The sequence below is a fragment of the Phaenicophaeus curvirostris genome, chromosome 1 (genome assembly GCF_032191515.1).
Source record: "Phaenicophaeus curvirostris isolate KB17595 chromosome 1, BPBGC_Pcur_1.0, whole genome shotgun sequence".
NCBI classification, from domain to species: Eukaryota; Metazoa; Chordata; class Aves; order Cuculiformes; family Cuculidae; genus Phaenicophaeus; species Phaenicophaeus curvirostris.
In genome coordinates, this window is record NC_091392.1 from 47529370 (window position 1) to 47549403 (window position 20034).

The 20034-nt window shown below is 45.3% G+C and overlaps 1 protein-coding gene across 1 annotated transcript; it reads left to right on the top strand.

Moving 5' to 3' along the window:
* Positions 1 to 729: 729 nt before the first annotated feature.
* Positions 730 to 18872, top strand: KCNMB4 (potassium calcium-activated channel subfamily M regulatory beta subunit 4). The gene is made up of 3 exons (XM_069857376.1): positions 730 to 1107; positions 9069 to 9196; positions 18279 to 18872. The coding sequence occupies exons 1-3, from the start codon at positions 769 to 771 to the stop codon at positions 18445 to 18447; spliced, it is 636 nt and encodes a 211-aa protein (XP_069713477.1). The 5' UTR covers positions 730 to 768; the 3' UTR covers positions 18448 to 18872.
* The last annotated feature ends 1162 nt before the right edge of the window (positions 18873 to 20034 follow it).

Below are 20034 nucleotides of genomic sequence, written 5' to 3' on the forward strand. Positions count from 1 at the left end.
ATAGAATCATAGAATCATAGAATCACAGAATCACCAGGTTGGAAGAGACCCACCGGATCATCGAGTCCAACCATTCCTATCAAACACTAAACCATGTCCCGTAGCACCTCGTCCACCCGTGCCTTAAACACCTCCAGGGAAGGTGACTCAACCACCTCCCTGGGCAGTCAAGGTTTGAACACCCGCGCTCCGCAGCCGCCCCGAGCCGCGGGGCTGGCGCCGGGACAGAGTTTGCTCCCCCATCGCTCCTGGGCGGCTGAAATCGCGTCGGTTCTGAGGGAACAGGAGCTCGTGTGACTCCACGAGGTTCCCTCCTTTTCCGGCCCTTTTGCAACAGGCTTTTAACTTCAAGTCCCTCGCCCGCAGTCCCGTAGCAGCCTGGGCACGGCGGGGTGGCCGGCAGCAGCCTCGAGCATCACCGCCAGGTGCGTCGCGGGCCCCGCACGCTCCCGCCCCGCGCTTCAGACGCCGCATCTTGCCCCGAACCCGCTATTAATCCGCAGCAAATCCCCCGGGCCAAGATAATCCCGTCGCAAGCTGTCCCTCCCGCCCCCGGAGGGGCTCGAATTAGGTCAGCTGGGTTTATTTGCATTTTATTTATTTATCTATCCGATTTTTTTTTTTTTTACGCGCACACACACCACCACACACACACCCCCACCCCTTCCACACACACACCCCGGTTACCCGCCCAGCGGCTCCCGAGGAGGCGGGGAGCGGGGCGGGGGCGGCGGGAGCTTCCCCCGATGGCCGCGGCTGCCCGGGGGGATGGCGCGGGGCCGGCCGGCGTACGAGTACACGGAGGCGGAGGACAAGAGCATGCGGCTGGGCTTCCTCCTCATCGCCGCGGGGCTGCTGTCGCTGCTGGGGCTGGGCTGCTGCTGGCTGCGGCCGGCGCTGCAGGAGCGGGGCGGGGGCGGCCCCGCCAACTGCACCGTCCTGGCCGTGCGGCAGCTGGGCGAGCGCTTCGCCTGCACCTTCTCGTGCGGCGCCGCCTGCCGGGGCACCGCCCGCTACCCCTGCCTGCAGGTGCTGGTGCGAACGTCCCGCTCCGACAGCCCCGCGCTGCTCCACGAGGACGAGCGGCAGCTCCGCACCAACCCCAAGGTGAGAGGCAGAGAACCCCCCCCCCCCCCCACCCCGCCCGGGGCCGCGGGGAGCGAGAAGTTCGGGAGCTTCGGGAAGAAAGATGGAGAGGGACCGTTCGCAAAGGCTGCGGCGACAGGACGGGGGGAAAGGGTATCAACTGGAGAGGGGCGGGTTTAGGGTAGGCGTTAGGAAGAATTTCTTCGCCTTGAGAGCGGCACAGGGTGATCAGGGAAGCTGTGGCTGCCCCATCCCTGGAGGTGTTCAAGGCCAGGTTGGATGGAGCCTTGGGCAGCCTGAGCTAGTGGGAGGTGTCCCTGCCCATCGCAGGTGCGACTGGAACTAGATGATCAGGGGACAGGACGAGAGGGAATGGCCTCATGCTCCGCCAGGGGAGGTTTAGGCTGAATATTAGGAAAAAAAATCACAGGAAGGGTCATTGGGCACTGGCAGAGGCTGCCCAGGGAGGTGGTTGAGCCACCTTCCCTGGAGGTGTTTAAGGGACGGGTGGACAAGGTGCTGAGGGGCATGGTTTAGTGTTTGATAGGAATGGTTGGACTCGATGATCCGGTGGGTCTTTTCCAACCTGGTGATTCTATGATTCCATGATTCTATGATTCGGAGCACGTATGAAGTTACAGAGCATCCCCTCCTAAATGCCCCTTGTGAAAAAGTAGATACATATATATATATAAAGTGCACGTGACATGTCTATGTGTACAAATATATGTCTATATATAGCATGTACATATATGCACAGTATATAGAGGTTAGAATAGTGCTGTACTATATAAATAGTTTAACACTATCTGTAGTGACAGTATAGTATAGCACTATACTATATATACATAGTATAACACTATACGTAAACATACACACTATATATATATTACTTTTTCCACACACGTTCCCCGGCAGCAGTGCAGCGGGGATGCTGGTCCCATGTCTGTCCCTCCGGGAGCCCCGGGACATGGTTGGGAAGCCAGGGAGAAACTCCTGCTGCCGGTGACCAGGGTGACCAGAGCTGTTGTGCTCTGTGTCTCGAAGGGTGAGGGGCTTCCCAGAGCAGCTCTCCGAAGTGCAATGAAAATTTTTAACAGAGCCGCTGCTGACGAAGGACTCGGGAAAGGGCTGCACTGAAACAGAAGTTTTATTGATGCTGTTTTGGTTCTTAAACTTCTCCACCACCCACATGAAAATGGACCGTACGGAAGCATCTTTAAAGTTGCAGCTTTTAGCAAACTAGGATAGTTTGAAAGCAACGCGTGTGTTGTGCTTTTTCTTTCTTTAGAGGTAGTTATTCTGCTTTCTCTTTTTTCTTTTCATGCTGAGTAAAGACCACCTTGCCAACATGCTCCCCGAGTGGAGGAGATTTTGTTAGGTAGTTTCAGGAAAATAAAAAATGTGGCAGCACCCCCCTTGCCCCCCTTCCCCATGAAAGAGCCTCAAATTATGAGTGTGTTGGAGAAGTGGATTTCAGCTCTTCAACTGAGATATGGATGTAGTGCAGCGCCAAGGGTTGTACTAAGCACGATGCAGGGGGCTGTGTGCAGGGGCTGGGGGGCAGACTTTCATGTCTGGTTTGGGATGTGCAGTCTTATATCGCCACAGCCAGAGTTACACCCGTGTGGAGCTGGACCTTGGGAGATGGATTAAGTTGCAAGCTCAAGGGCTGGGGGCTGCCTGTTTTCCCCTTGGCAGGTCGCGGGCTCAGGGTGGCTGTGATAAAAATCAGCAGAGCAAGAAGCAGGATGGTAAGTCTGACAGGATTTGGATTAATTGTTGGCACTGCTCAGAAGCAGCGAAGCTACAGTACTGGATGGTGCCTGATAGTGAAGCAAGTGAAACAGCCTGTGAGGGAGCTTTGCAAACTTCTTTGTCTGGAAGTGCTGCTGCCAGACACCTTGTAGAGAGGTTCATGGTTACATAGGGTTGCACTGTGAGCACCCAGCTGTCTGAGCACCAGGGCTTCCCTAAACCTCTGTGTTCAGGTGGGCTGGTGGTAGTTGGTGAAATACCCTTCTGAGGTGGGGCAAAGATGCTGTGTTGCCACCAAGCATGTCCCAACAGCCACATTCTGGACATCTCCAGCAAGGATGGGAGGTGGGTTGGTGCGTTACGAGCTGTGCCAGCAGCACACTTGGGCTTGGCAACTCTTGCAGCATCTTTAGTTTTAGCAGAGGCTTTCAAACTGGGCTGCAACTCAAGATCTCTCCGAGTAGCTTGAATGTTTGAGGATTTTTTTATTTTTACTTCTCTATCCTGTTTTCTCCTGCCTTTTTGGAAGTCCAGTGGGAAGAGAAGGATTGCACCTGCCTGGGGGCTGGTTGCAATTTCTGCAGGGAGGCACCCAGAGCTCCAGGAGCCATGCCCGTGAATGTCACTTAGAAGCCTATCTTTATTTAGTAATTAATAAGGAAACACAGGGCTGTGTGTTGGAAGCACATTGGACTTGCATGCTTTTACAAACATAATCTGTTTCCTCTAGCTTCCAGCTTTCATCTCAAGGTGTGCGTTGTTTACCCTGGGGTATTGATTGCTGATGACCAAACCTGATTTACCAGATGAGACCAAGCAGAAGGGGCATGGGTTTTTTTTGATGTAACTGCATTCTCTGGTAAAAATTGAATTTAGCTAAGAGGAAAACAACATAGAAAAAAACGCGCTGTAGTTGTTTTTCTTACCTTTGTTTTCCTTACCTGAAGGGGCTTATGTAAAACCAATGCAAAATAAGAATAAAAGTTATTTGGATCTCACTAGGAAAATGTACCCTTTTAAAGGAATGAAGGATGGATACCCGTCACTTTGGGTTTCCCTTTTTTCTCTAGTTTATTGTCTGCATAGCTGAGCAGTTAGATGGTCCTTTTAATTTTTCTCCTAAAGTCTCACAATATTTAAAAGCTTTCAGGATTTTGTTCTGAAATAAATCAGTTGTACCAACAGAGTAGGGATCTGCTGGGTTAAATGCTTAGTATCCAGTATGGATTTATGAATGAGAGCTATTATTATTATTATTAAAAAGCTGTTTAAGCCTTCCCATTTCCATCACTTTCTTGCAACACACTCACTTGTGTTCATACAGTTGGATATACAATATGCTGGTCCATTCTAACTAACTAGAAGGAAGAAAAAGTCACTGATTTTGTTCTGAACAGTCTTAAAATTTTACATCCCATTTAGCTACTTCTCTGTGTGTGGTAGCAATTCTTCCTGGTGCATTGATTGTGCAGTAAACTCATATTTGAGGCTCCTTACAACATGCAACGGTACTGAATCAGCTGGCAGCTTCCTTCCACCCCAAAAATTTCCAGTGTATTGGATTAAAAATATTCTACTTTCTGTAGCAGAGTGAGCTGGCATACAAGCATATCAAAAGCTATGGATCTCTCTGGTCTAGTCATGCCTAGCTGCGGGAAAAAGGTTTTTTTTTCTCTCTCTTCCTAAGATAATCACATCGTTGTACAGCCCAGGATTCATTTTAGTTCTTAAAAGATTACATAGCTGGGTCAGAGTTAATCCAGAAATGTATATATAATGCACCAGGCACGATTACATTTGTGTTCAGTCTGAGTGATTTGTGGATTTCTTTTTTCTCTTTTTTTTTATTTAATTGTTGTCTCAGAGGAAGAAATTTCATCAGACTGATGGTAGCCTTTCTTCAGCTGCTCTAATAGCAATAACAGTCTCTGAGATAAGGCTTAAGGGGGATTAATTCCAAAGTCAATTTGTCAGTATCGTTAAGGATGGAGTGCGTCGGTGGTGCATATAGCCAGTGTGGGGGGCAGGCGACAAGTTCGGTTGGGTAAAATGACAAGGGAGTATATCAACTGCTAAAAAGATCTGCTTTCTGACTTCTAGACCTTTTCCTTTCTATGCTTGAAGTTAAGTGAAGAGCCAGAAGAACCTGGTAATTGTTTTGTTGAAGAAACCTTTTGGGAAAACGGCTGGTAAGCCTGAAGTTAGCAGGTGTACAGCAGAGTCCGGTTCTCCCCATCCCAGCCACAGGCAAGGGTGTAGAGCAGCCAGTCACTGCTCCTTGTCTGTGCACTGCATCCACGCATGCCCCTGTCACACTTTCTGTAAGCACTCAGTCTGAAGAGATGATACACAGTTATCTCCTCCATACACTTGTAAATAGAGTTGGTTTCGGGATTTGGACTCTTTTAAATATAATTCACAACAGAGGATGTTTAATACCAAAATATGCCCAGCTCTACAATTATTTTCAGAGGGTCTGCTGCATCTGGTGAAGTGTCAGGTTTGTGTTTGGGCTGGTGCCCCTGCAGGCTCTGCAGATGCTCTCTAGTGATACCTGTGGCTGTCTCCTCTCATCCTATCACTTGCTTCTTGGAAGAAGAGACCAATGCCCACCTCACTACAACCTCCTTTCCAGTAGCTATAGTAAGCAATAAGCTCTCCTTTCAGCCTCCTTTTTTTTCCAGACTAAACGTCCCCAGTTCCCTGAGCTGCTGCTCAAGAGACTTGTGCTCCAGACCCTTCACCATCTTTGTTGCCTTTCTTTGGAAAGGCAACACTCTAGCAGCGAAAGGTCTTTCTTGTAGTGAGGGGCCCAAAACAGTAGTACTGAACACAGTATTTGAGGTGACGTCTCACTAGCACCGAGTACAGGGGGATGATCACTTCCCTAGTCCTGCTGATCACACTGTTTCTGATACAAGCCAGAATGATATTGGCCTTTTTGGCCACGTGGGCACACTGCTGGGTCAATTCAGTCTGCTGTTGGCCAAAATGTTAGCTGCTCTCTGACACTTTTACTGAATTGAATCCTGAGTCATCTATTTGATCACTGGCAGTGATAGCGGTCCTGATTTTGAGCTGCGTAATTGAGACTGTATTTGAATTGCATAATAATTTTATTGTTGCTGTGGCATAGGGTAGGAGGAGTGATTATGACACCCATAGATTCATTGAAAAGGCCTCTATTTCTTTAGATTTACTTACTTTACTTTAGCTCTTCTCCAGATTCCTTGTAACTTGTTCAAGAAAAAAAATCAAAGAAATATAGAGTGTGATGCTTCCACCAAAAGTGGATGTTACTGCACAAGCTGCAGTTGAGCACAAGGTGTCTTATCTTGCTTTCAGACACTTGGCATTTGCTAATGTTTTGATGGTAGGATTACATGCCATGTCTTGTCGGGGAGGTCTGTGGAATCAACCTTTCAGAAACTGCCTTTTGCCAAAGCAAGTGGTCGTTTCAGGTTCATTCATCAACTCATGGCAGCGAAAGTTGCCAGGTTACGATTCCCTTTTATCCACCTACTGACTCTGCTTTGGAGGGTAATGCAGCTGATCAAGCAAAGCCCCCAAGAAGAACGCTTGGGAGGCTGAGAAGAGAGACTTCCACCACCTGTGTGGATCAGAACAGACCAAAATGAATATCAGGTTGATGGGAATCATGCTGGCATTCTGGAGAGTCAAACAAATTTCAGAGTTTGTGCAGCGCATGGTCAGCCCACACATTGGAGTTGGACCTTGAGTGTTCACTGTGGCTCAAGGCCTTGATCACATTAGGGAGGTATTTCAGGTTGACCCTTGGGATTCGTAAGATGTTAATTTTGCCTTGGGCAGTGGCCACTCCTCTCTTCAAGACTATTAATCTTCCAAAGACGCAAGCAATGAGGTCCTATTGATTTATGGTAAATAAATAAGTGTGTCTCCACTGTGTTTTCCATATGAAGATAAAGAGGACGAGATAGAAATTAATCCAGCCTGTTTCCTGTTAGCTGTCACTTTTTACATTCCGAAAGGTGGTGTGAAGTTTGAGTTACAGAGAGCATATCATTCTTGTCCCCAACTTCCAGGTGTCCCTCCTATAGGTACTGGTGGTACTTTCATACTCTGTCTTGCCTTAGCATGGGGAAAGATGGATGTGTTGACTGGGAAAGCTGTCTGGGAGTCCCTGCACATCTTCCAAACCAAGCAGAATCCCAGCCTTGAAACACTCCATCTTTAACAGCTTCATACTGAGCTAAAAGCAGAGTTCCACCAGCAGAGGACCAGGTGGGATGGTGCTGCACATTAGCAGCTATCAGGCAGATAGAGCAGAGCCAGCATAGCCATTGGGTGTTTCTGTGCCAAATGTGCCAACTCCATCTAGCTGCTGCACAGATGTGTTTGTGCACTGGGAGTGTGGAGGGAAGAGGGGTGTGGTTGACGCTTCCAAAGTACACAACCAAACTGAAAGCACTGCCGGTCAAGGAATATTATCTAAGATGGAAATAAGTGCGTGTGATGAGTCCTGCATTCTGGTTTCTGAAATAGTGGTGCTGCTTGTTTCTGTCCTTCTTTGTCAGCTGTGGGACAATCCTTGCTTAGGGTCATCTGAATGGAGATCTAAAGGTAGATCTATGCTGTGGTAACATCACATGTGGGTCCATGTGAAAACAGAGGCCCTTGCATGTGAAAAGGGCAAGTTTCAGCTTGGAAACAACAAGATTGCTTGCATATTCTTCCAATTTGGAACATGGAAGCTACTGGCAGCCATTGTAAGTCCTGACAGAAGTGATCAGGTTTTACAAACGCAATCATTCTAATAAAATCGTGAGATTTTTTCCATCTCCCAACTCCCTGCAAGAGCAAAGAGTCAAGCTGTTGTTTGGTGATGGACTTGTAGGTCTGTACAGATTGGGTATAGTGTGCACCATGGGAGCATGGTTGCCCCCTGTCAAACCTCACCAGATGGAGAGAAAGCACCCACTAGGCACAGTGAGTCACCATCATCTTTGTTTTCAGGTTAGAGAGGGTCTATCTCTCCTTGTTGTTATTGTCTTCACGATAGAGCGAAGAAACTCATGCTGTGGTTGTATGCGGGGATCCCTTTAGGGGTTTTCCACACCCTGCTCCTCCTGCTTCCTCATCGTGCATAAGTAGGAGGCTTTTTAGCTACCTTCACAGTCAGTCTTCTTCTGCTTGCAGATTCTAGTTTTAAAATAATTAAAAACCTGTGTGTGCACTTGGAGCCTTGCTGTCCATGCGTCCTTCAGGGCAAAAAGCTTTTATGTCATCCAAGGATCTGTTAAGCTGTGTTACTCAGTTTGAATTAATATCTCCGGTGTGTATGCCTGGTAACAATAGGAGGGATTGTGCTTGGACACTGAAATCCTGATACTGCCAACGTTGAATCTGGTGGACGCTGTTTTTTCTTATTTAACTCCCTGTAGCTAGGAGGGAAGGGTGGTATGTCAAAGATGAGACTTGGAAACAAGATATATGCATTGTGTGTGACCCAGAGTGGAGTCTCTGAAAGCCCAGTCATGCATGCACCATGCTAGGGAAGGAACTTCTCTTTATTAGTTTGGGCTTTGAAGCAGATGTCTGAGGGTGAGATCTGCAGACAGTCCAGCTGCACACTCAACTCTTGTTGAATTCTGTACAGCAGAAACAGATGCTGAACCTTTCTGCTGAAGTGGGGCTTTGAACTCTCTGTGCTTGTTTCCCTCTGTTGTAACAGGGGAAGAATACCTGTCTTTTGCCAATGGTATCAGCCAGGTATCAGATATCCTATCATCTGGGAAAGCTTGCTGGAATATTTCAGTTATTCATTGGCATGGTGCTAAACAAAACTTGTGATTACATGCGTCACTGAAAATAGGAAGTAATTCAAATCCAATCCATGCAGCTGTCTAGGAATACATCAAAATTAAATGATCATCTTTACATTCACTATTCAAAAACCCCAAGGTGTAACATGACAGGTTGGTTTGATAATGGAACAAAACATGATAAAGCTTTTATTTTGATTCTGAATGAATGTTTCTATATTCTTTACCAGTACCTGCAGGAAGTAGCTAGCAATTAAGTAAAGTTCAGCTAACTTTTGTTTTGGTTTTTTTCTGTGAAGCTTGTACTTAGTATTCTTTCCTCATTTCAGTCACACTGGTAGTATGAGCAAAATGCAGAGAAAGTGGTGCCCTGCATTCTTGAGCGCAGAAGTAACTCTGTTTTGCAATATGTGTTGGCAGTGTTCATACATCCCTCCCTGTGCAAGAGACGATCAAGAAAACTCTGAGAACGTCACGTACAAGCAGAAATACTGGAAAGAGAAAGTGGGTTCACAACCATTTACATGCTATTTTAACCAGCACTTGAGGTGAGTAATCTACATTTGCATAGGTGGAAGTGCTTGTGCATCTGTATAACAGCTGTCCTTTGGTTCTGTTTGAATTTTATATAAATGCATGCATATGTAAATACACGCCCCCCCATATAGTGATGCGATTTATCACAGAGTCTAGTGCAGAACTTCACAAGACAAGTCTATTGATGAAAAGCTACACAGAAAGTGGAGAAGGGTTTTTACCACTTGTAGTAAAAATATAAAACTCTGGGGAAAGTTTCCCTTAAAACATACCACTGTATGGCAAAAAAAGCATCTTGGCTTTTAATACTCAGATGACAGATTTCTGGCTTGGATAGTAATGTTCCTGCCCTCTGTGGAAGATAAATCCTGCTGTGCTCATGAGGGACTGGAAGAGCAGAGATCAGTAAACAATACAAACCAACTCAGGAACTGTGTTCACAGAATGAATCAATAATGAATGTTCACAGAACTGCCAGTTTTCATACGTGTTTATGGAGTAGAAAGTTGTAACTTAAAAGCTTCTCTTCTGTTTCAATTCTTACTTTCACTGCTGATGTTGATGTGACTTACATGTGTATAAAGATGACGTGTGGTTTCCTTCCTTTAGTAAATGGGAAGAGGAGGGAGTCCTTTTGCCTGTTTCTTTCTGATGATGATGTGCCAGGAAATAAAAGGTGATGTGGCATCAGCAACTTACTGTTACTGCAATGTGCAGGCTCGCTGGGAGGACTTGGGACAACAGCAATGACTGGGATGATAAGTCCATGTAGACAGGAAGGCAGAAAGAGAATATTTAAAATCTCCAGACCAGACAAGGTTTTATGAGGTTTAGACTCCAACTCTGGGAGCATATGATGCTTGCTTAATTTGATCAATATGAGTAATTTTGGTAGAGCCGGGGAGACTGATCTTGGTTGTTAAGTTAGCCACTCAAACTAATATCTGCCACAACAGGGACTAAAGGAGGAGGTTGGTCCTACCTTGCTTGCACGTGAAAATTAAGGGAGACCTGCGTGAGAGTAGCTTGGTGCTTGCTAGTGCAACTTAGAGCTCAGTGTGGGAGAGTTGCCATCAGCTATTTTTTATTAAGACATACTAGAGGAAATGTGCTAGGTTCTTGGAGGAACCGAGTATGTGCTTCGACCTTGGAGGAACCGAGGAGCTGGAGCAGGGTGGCAGGCAGAGAGATGTCCCACTCTTGTGTAGATGGGTATCTGCAGCATGCAGAGGTTAACATTTAGGCACCCTGTGTGGTGATATCAGACCTGGCATCAACCTTCTTGGGAGCCGCTTATGTCCACCAGGTGCCACTGCTTTGGTCTGCTAGCCAGGACCCAAGTGATGATTTTGGCCTTGCTGGGCAGGCAGGTGCTGCCTGTTCCCTGCACTGCTGAGACCTGGAACCTTCAGCAGGAGCTGCCTGAGTGAGAAGAAAGGTCAGAAACATGAGAACTTCTGCAGAAGTTGTCATGTCTAGGATTTCCTGAGCTGGTGTGAGCAAGATGCTGAGAAAGTCACCTTTTATGGTCAGCGCAGAGAAATAGGAGCCTTCCATCTTACCCCTAAATAAATGCCTCAGATAAGTTAGATACCAGGAGGTGTTTATTTCTCTCCTGTAAAGGAGCTTAGGGCGATCTGCTGGAGTGCAGGCACGCAGGTGATAGGTGTTCAGAGCTAGATGAGCTGGTTCTCACATCATATCTATAGGTGAAGCAAAGGCAAAATTTTCTGAGGCTACATACTGCCTAGGGTCTGCCATTTATGTAGATTGACACTGGGAAATTGTGCAGCACTCGAGCAAGACTTTTTTCTTATAGCTGCTGCATCCTCTGCTGTTACATTTTCTTGCCAAACGCAATGGCTGCCTTGAAATGCTGCCTTTTGCTGATCTTACAACAATTGATATACAGTAGGAAAAAGGCTTGCTGCCAGAGATACTTGAAGATAGCCTATAGTCTAAGCTGAAATGTGTACACCATCTATTTTCTCCTGAAGACAAGAGTAAGCTTTGAGAGATAAGTTTTACTGACTTGCTTAAGGATACTTTAGCTATGATGACTAAACAGCTTTTGAAGCAGTAAAAATCATACAAACTGAAAGAAAAATCTGTTCACTTCAAAATAGAAGTGTGCATATTTTCTGTCAGTATTTTTTTAACTGTGTTGGTGAGATAAGTGCTGTGTCAGTCTGTATAAAACACATAGGGTATAGTGGTAGGTTGCAATATTAATACTCTTGCTTTTGAAACGGCAGAATACAATTCTGGGTAAGTATCTAGGCAATGAATGAACATCTCTTCTTCATCAAACTGTATTTAACATGACTCTCAGAATTGCTGCTGTAGACAAAGCACATGCTTAGGTAACTCCTCCCTTCAATTTGGTGGGGTTCATTTCAACAGGCTGTTTTGAAAGAAGAAGAAAGTGATGCCATTTGCACTGTTCAAAGTTATACAAGTGGAGTGAGATGCAGATTTGACAATTTTAGTCATTCTCAGTTAATATAAATAGATAGGCCTCCCACAACTGAGAAATGAGGTTTTGTGTTATCACTGTCGGCACTTATCTTTAGTGTCCCACTATTGTCTTTCTAGCATTGGGCAAAGTGGTGCAAACTGCATGGGAAAGTTTCTGGACCTCTGGTGAAGGTGCCTGACTGTTGGCATGATGCTACTCTGGTCTGTAGGGAGCCCTGCCCAACAGAAACCAACCCCCAATGTTTCAGAGCACAAAATAAGTGACAACTCCAGATAAAGTCCTCATGCTCTTGCCAAAAGTTTGAGAAGACACTGAGCTCATGGATCTCACACTGAGCATCCCAGGGGGTCTGCAGTCATGACCACATGCAGACAAGGGTCACAGCTGCATGCCCTAAAGTGGGATGCCTGCAGGAACAGGTGGGATGGGTGAGATCCTGTCACTTTATTTCTTCACATTCCAGGTCTCATCGACATCAACAACAAGAAAGAGAGAAATTAAGATCTCTATCAGCTCTGACCCCTCAGTCTCACACCATGCAGAGACAGGCAGAACAATAAATGTTAAGTCGTTTCTTATTAGTGGCTCTTTTTTGTGGTATTATTGCTTTTTGTCTCTGGGTTCATCCAGTATTGCAAGAACACTCTGCAATTCTTTTGCCACAGCATAGCAGATGAGCCAGCCATGCTTTATACTTCTCCATGTTTGCTGTAGGATGCTGTACACAAATTCACCTGACATTTGAAAAGTAAATGCTGTCTAGTCAATAGAAACCACCTATATGGTGTTGAGGTACCCTGAAGGCCACTTATCTGGAAAGAATTATCTGTGGAAGCCAAGGGTACTCAGGTAGTAGGGCTGCTCATTCATAAATGGTGAAACACAAATCATGGTTTGCTCTGGTATTTCACTAAGTTTTCAGAATTAAGTCCTTCCAGTCAGAAGATGGTGTTGCTATTTCCTATCCTTTCTTCCACTATATCACCCATGGAGCCGTGCTTGGCCCAAGAGGGAAAGGACTTTGCTGTAAGACATAGCACTGCCCCTGCATGCAGAAGTCCAGCTGAGAATCTCTTCATCTTGCAACAGCAGGGGAAAAAAAACACAGATGAGAGTTTGTCATAGCGAAGGGATGTGGATAATTTTGGGCAAAACAAGTGTATGCAGATTGCAAACACCTTTAAATCCAGATTGTTTGGATACAAAAAGTATTTGTAAGGTTTCCCTATCCCGTGCCTGTGCCTCCATCAGCTTTCACTGTGTCACATTGATTGCACAGTGTGGTGCATAAGTGATGACTGAAATGTTTACTTGCCTGTAACTTTTTGGTCCTACACGACTTTTTGGTACCCCCACACTGCAGTTCTTCCCATGATGTTCAGTAATTCCTCCAAAGGCTCAGATGGAGGCCTGCTTTATCCAGTGTCTGTTTGAACTACTTGGCAGCGCTTAACAGGGATATGTTGCATAATGCAACAACTAATCCAGTTACCCCTGTTCAGAGCCTCATGAGGCTCTGGCCCTGAGCTCAGTGTCCTGCTAAAAATAAGTACTGGTCTCACCTTTTAGCAATCAAAACAAAATTGTTCTTTCCTTGTCTGTTCAGTGAAAAGGAAAGGTGTATTTTCAGAGTTAAGGTAGAGACTCATTCTTCCACACTGTGGCTGGTGCTGGGTGATGGTGATGGTGTTGCAGAGTGGCCATTGCTGTTCATAGCAGAACCAGGCCTTGATGCCTGAGCAGGGCTTGAAAGTATTCAGTTTCTTCTCCTCAGTTTGTCCCACTCTTGCCCCTGCCACTGTTTTGTGCAGATAACTGGTGTTATAAGTTTGGGTGATACCCTAGAGAGGCTTTGCATTTACTGGAGAGCTGAATGGCAGCATCACTAGAAGCAAGAGACAGTCCATAACTGAGCTTAGGGGGAATATGTGCAACCCCTCTGATCAACATCATTGAACTGCAGTATCACATGGAAGTCATAGAGCAAAGATGGGTTTATTAAATGTACTATACTTGCAGGGACAAGGCGATATCTTTAATTGTAGCTACTACTTTGCACAGGAAAATGAAACATATTTCCAGGCATGACATTCCTCCTTTGGGTTCAGTGTCGCTGCCTCAGCACCAAGGCAGTGATGCTGCGGGGGGACTTCCAGCAAAGCCTTGTCCTTGTCATGAGAGGGTTTCCTCCAGGACTGGGGGCACCATCCTTTCTCTGTTTCTAAGACAAACAACAAGCCTTCAGACTGTGGGAATAGGCAGGTCACCTCTACGAAAGTAGCAAAATAATTTCAAAGCTGCAGTTTTGATACGTGTTGACCTTGCAGTGCAACCCCAAACAGGTATGTTACTGCTCTTCAGGTGTCCTGATAGCTATTTATTTTTCTTCCCAAGAATAGAGGTTGTTCGCTGTGGAAGTACATAACTCTCTCTTCTCTTTGTTTTAGTGCTGGTCTGTTTAATACCTCCTTCTCCTTTCCCCCTGCCACCATCCTCTTGGTTTTTCTGCCCAGCTTTGCTAGCCTCCTCTGCTGCTCCTGCTGTTCCCATAGCAGCCCCATGGCTCCTTTCCAGGCTCCTGCTCTCCTTGCTTCTGTTATTGATAAGAATTATTGTTTTACAAGTGGAATCCAGAGATTTCAGCTAATATTTTCTGCTCCTTTGGCCTGTGTCTAGCATTCTTGAGTGGCAACAGTACGGTACTTTCCTGCTGCAATGTGCTTCTGTTTCACAGGCAGGTGAAACATTTATTCTCCTGAAGACCCTATTGGGTGTCTGGTTTCTGAACTTCTGGTCATCTCCATCATGGTGCAGCCCTGCTCTGGCGGTCTGTCCCTGCCAGCACATCCCACCTCTGGCTCCTCTCGTCTCACAGTACAGTTGTCATGATTTTCTCAGGGCTCAGAAGTGACTAAGAGGGGCCACATAAATCTCATGGCTCATTGCCAGAGATTTTGCTCTTCTGGTCGTGCTCTCTGTCTATGCTTGGCAAGACAAGTATCTCTGTGTGCATATTTCTGATTCATAAACATGTGGGGCAGCTCTCTTGTACTAATTACTATGTAAACCTTGGAGTGAAAGTCAAATTTTTTTTGTAGCAGGACAGCAGGACAGATCCAGCTCTCACTGATCCCCAAGGTTGGGAGCAGGGGATGATGCAGAGCCCTGGTGAGAAGCTCAGCCCCAAGCAGGATGCTGCAGCATGGCTGTGTCCCATGGGGCTTCTGCAGCCCTGGCTGCTTCTCTGTGTACTTTCTGCCAAGCAGATTTTATTCCTTATCCCTCAAGGGTTTGTCCCAGGGTCACTTAGGAGTTGTCCCAGGGATGTCTCGAAACACTGTGCAGACTTAGATGTCAGGGGACTGCTGCTCTGCACACCTCACTAGTTCCCTTGAAAGCCTGCCAGGTGGTGGTGGCTGTTCTGCTCTGCCTGAGAATTCATTTCTTCAGGAGGTGGAGGATAGCTCTTTCCCTAAACTAATGCCATGACAATAACAAACATCCTGGAAGAAATTAAATTCAGCCTCTGTAGGCTAACCTGTTAATTAATCACTAATGACTTTGCTATATTTAATTCATCTGATTAATTCTGATTCTACATCCCTCCACCTCATAATTTCTCCCCCCTGGTCTTTTGTTTTGGGCTTTGGGGGCATGGTCCCAACAGGAGAGGGAGGGAATCGTATGAATGCAAAGAAATGGCATTATATGCTGGCAAAGTTAATCTTGATAAGTTCCTACAATCTGTAACAGGCAGATAACCGGGACATTGCCATCCAGGAGTGTATGGTTTATCTGCTATCAGTGCTGTCTGCTGTTATTAGCTTTTCTCATTCACTCCTGAGGTCCAGCAGTGCTTATCTGCACTGAAAAGTTAATTTGGGATAAGATAAAGAGCAGGTGAAAGTGTGATAGCTCTTCCAAAATAACCACACAGATTAAACCAAGGAGGAGCAAGGCTGAGATTTGCCCCACCACTTTTTTGCGCTAGGAGTCAGTACCAAGAGGCTATATCCCAGAAGGTTGCTGAGTTCTTCCATGCATTGGTTCACCCTCCAGAAGTGCTTCTATCTCTCCTTCATTAAAGTAGGGTATGTAATGTCTTAAATGTAGTGCCAGGAGTCATTTAACGACATATTTTTGGGGGAATTAGTCATGATTTGATACATCATCTGAAGAGACGTTGCCAGTTGTTGACAGTGACACACCTGCCACATAGGAATTGTGCAAGGACTCTTGCTGTAGCTAAGAATAGCAATAGTATCCACTTGAACCCAAACCTCCTTCTCAGGCTTCCTTAAATGTCTTGGTAAGTCTTTCGCTCTTTTCCAAAAGGGAAACTCTTTTAAATTACTAAGTTACAAGAGTTACAGTTGCACCTATAATTAGTGTTTGGCATCCATCACTGCTACCTTTGCTACAGATGTTTTCCAGAATATCTAAGATTCTGACAATCTTTCAGTCATCTTTCTGTCCACAATCACACTTTCTTTCCTTTATCTGAATCAAATTTTCTAGTTTGTTTGTTTGCCCCTTATTTTGTAACTCCTTGATTAACATCCACTTTAAAAAAATACTTAAGAATCAAAGTCATTTGTAAGCTGAGTGCTGTGAGGACAGAATGCTGCCTACTCGTGGCCAATTAATGTTCACGTAGGATGGTGCAGTACATGTGAGGGAAGCAGTATTATACCTTCTGCGAAAGGATTTTACTGTTTGAGTGCTGTCATTTATATGACAGAGACTAGTGAGTTTGTACCCACAAAGTTAATAATATTTTATGCAATTTGCGGTCTCCACATGTGCCTAATTATGTGTCTGGAGGATTTCAGTTGAGCAGACTTCACAGGTTCCACTCTTTCAATACACCTGGATTTCTTTGATCATTTTCTATGTTGCCAAGTTTCAATTTCTGTATAGCCAAGCTGCTCATAATCAAGTCTTATTCCGCTCCTTACTACACAAATAGAGAGACATGGTGCACACCTTGAGGACACACAGGCTGGCATGGTACGGGAGAACCTCCACACAGCAATTTTGAGAGAGATACCCCTAAATGCCAATGCGAGTGCAATTAGATTGGGGATCAGGTGTAGCCTGGCAGTTTAGCTCCACTGATTCCTTAAGGATAGATAAAACCCTGTAGATTTGTAGGCATCTCCATTAATTAACTTCCAAGTGAAGGAAGAAGAGTTTCTTCTTATTTCCTCTAAAGGGGATGTTTTCTTAGTGCTGTTTTCTGCTTAGGTAGAAGCTGTTGGGGGAGAGATACCACAGTTCTTGCACAGATATCTCTTCCCTTGTGCCATTGTGTTAGGAGAGCTTCACTCCTAGGACTCGTCTGGATGAGCCTGGGTTGCCAGGTTTTTAGGCTGTGAGTTTTGTTGCTCCTAGGAGCATCGGGTAGCACTTACGAAGGAATTTGCGATGGGATTGTTCAGTGTAAGTGAAGACTAGTATGACTCAAGACTAGGTATATTTTCCTAATTAGATAAAGTTCTGTTTCTTTCTTTTGCGAATAGTTTTCCAGTAGACTGCACATCTCTGGCTGTAGATGGGAAAGCAACACCAAAGTGCAAATGCCACAAGATTGATTTAATAACTCTGTTAAACTACAGGGAAAGCAGTAAGAGCCAGAGCTGAAGAAAACCTGCCATCAGATCTCCCAAACAACTTCCCAGACTTGGGAGAGGCAGATGTATACCTGATCTTCAGACATGTGGCATTGCTGAATTTCCAAGCCTCTTAAGATGCCCCCTTGCTATCCTACTCTTCCCTCTGTTTTCCTTTGGAAATGCATAAATCCATAACAGACCCAACCACAGCTGTTCGTTAGATGCTGTTGGTTGAGGGACGGGGGATCGGGTCTTCAGAAAAGGCTCTCCAAAGTGTCCCTGTACTCAAGTCCACTGAGCAGCTGGTGCTTTCAGTACCAAATTGCAGTGTATTGCTGAAATGGCCTTTGTTGGGAAGGAGCTGAGTTTGAAGCCTCCAGCACACCAGGGCTATGCAGCAGTCTTCCCAGTGGTAGGTTTTGTGCAGGTTAAGCTGGGTCAGCCTGGGCTGCTAGTCATGCAGTGCTAAGGACAGGGACAGGCTCTCCATCCAGCCCCAAACTTCAAGCAGGGCTTTGTCAGGAGCCTCCATGTAGCCTGATGGACATGTCAGGACTCACAGCTAAAAGGGAAGCTTTAACTGCACTTTAAATTCACTGCACAGTGTCTGTTGCTTTATGAAACAGATATGTGTAATTGCTGCCTTGGATTATGTTTTCACTGGAGTGGTTTTTCCAATCCACAGCATGATATTGTATCTCTTGCGACTGTTTGTGATTACTACGACCCCTGAAAACCTAAAGTACCAATGCTTTTCAAATGTTTTTTTAACCTGAACATACTTGATAGCCTGCAAACACTGCAAGTGGAAAGCCCTCGTGGCCTACCACAAGTGCTGGTGATAGATGGGCAGACAAAATGGTCTACTTAATAATTCACTGACATAGTTGCAAATAAAACACCTTTATTGTTTTCACAGGAAGTGTTTCCTACTTTTGATGAACTGATGACATTGAGTTGATTTATATTTTCTCCCTCTTCTGTTCCTCCTCTTCACAGGCCAGATGATGTGATGCTGAGGCGCACCCATGATGAGACTGTTCTCTTGCACTGCTTCCTCTGGCCTTTGGTTACGTTCCTGGTTGGAGTCCTCATCGTGGTCCTGACCATCTGTGCCAAGAGCTTGGCTATCAGGGCAGAGGCAATAAAAAAGAAGAAGCATTTATAAATGGCAAGGCTGCTGATGGAAAAGAAAAACCTACAGGAAGGTCTCAAGGAGGGCATCTCGACACACCTGCAGGTCTGTGGGGTGCCCAGCTGTACCTCCTTCCACTGTCTTATCTGATGGTGGAGTCGCTTTTTCCTCAGGATTATTCTTGGGAAAATGCCCAATGAAATGTCAGCTAATCGCTTCTTCTGCTATGACAGTAAATAATAATATTCTACCAAAAAAAAAATACGCTGCACTAAATATGCTGTGCGCTGTTAGTCCCAGACAGCAGCTACCCAGTTCCTAGCGGTACTGAGAGACAGTTCATTACTCCCTCTGTTGTTGCTCATTTCATTTCCACAAAGGGGTCTTTACTACTATTTAGTATTATATATTTAAAACATTTACTTTGTGATAGATTGTACTTCCAAAATAATAAAGTTTGGTTGGTTTGGGTTTTTTTAATCATTTTTTGACTTTTTTTTAAAAAAAAATGCTTCAAGCCAAAAATAACACTATGCTTATTTCAGTTTTTTTCATTATGTAGAACTTCCTTTTCAGTTTCAAACTTTAACTTCTGCCTGGATGATATTCTTCACCATCACCCATCCGTCGTGAAGAAATACAGAAATACAGAAATTCTCAAAAAACCAAAACAATTATTGGAAAAGATGATTAAATACTGGATGTAATTTTATTGCCTCACTTGTATTCAGTCCCCACAGTCTTTCTCCCCCTCTCTCAGTTATCATATTCAGCAATACGTAAGGTGTAAGGAGCATGACGTAAGGAGATGGGATTTGCAGTGGTTTTACATGAATACATTTTGCCAGCAGTTTCCCGAAATAGTGGAGTGTCTGAGTGCTTGCTGAGAGGAGCCTGTGAGCTGTGGTGTGATGCATGTCACCAGGCTCCAGAGATGGCTGGAGAAGGACATCAACTCTGTAAGGCTGCAAGTGTTTGCTGCTGAACTGCCCACCAGCTCCATGCGAAGTCCCTGCAAGGGGATGCTCCAGAGAATACAAGGCAGGCTGGGCATGGCATCGTGCTGGGTTGCCTTTCTCTGCTTGTCCCAACCCCTTATGATGGGAGTACTGGCCCAAGACCACTTAGCGCAGAGATTTCTGTATATCTGGCAGTTTCCCTGAGCACATCCATTGAATGCGGTAGTCAGGGACCAAGACCAGAGTCACTTTGTGGCACTTGTCCTTGCCCCTACAGGGTCGTGCACCCATGGGACCAGCTGTGTAGCTTTGCAGCACTGGTGCACAGTGGAGAAGGGAAGCTATGTGGCTCAGTCAGGAAAGTGAGTCTCTCAGCATATGATTACTGGCAAAGCATTTTAATCTACATTAACAGTTCTGCAATTCTAACCATACCGTTAATTGTATTAATCTCTGATATTCTTAGTGTTCTGTTTAAATACCTTGTGGTTTGCTATGCTTTTAACACACTGGAGAGGTATTTCCCAAGGATGAGGAAAGTTCTAGATTTGAAATCCTGAAAGCTTTCTTGGCACAAGGCACAGTGACAAACCTGCTTGTATGGCCCAGTCTCCATCTCAGATTAATAGTATTGTGTGTTTAAGAATTGATTTCCATGTGG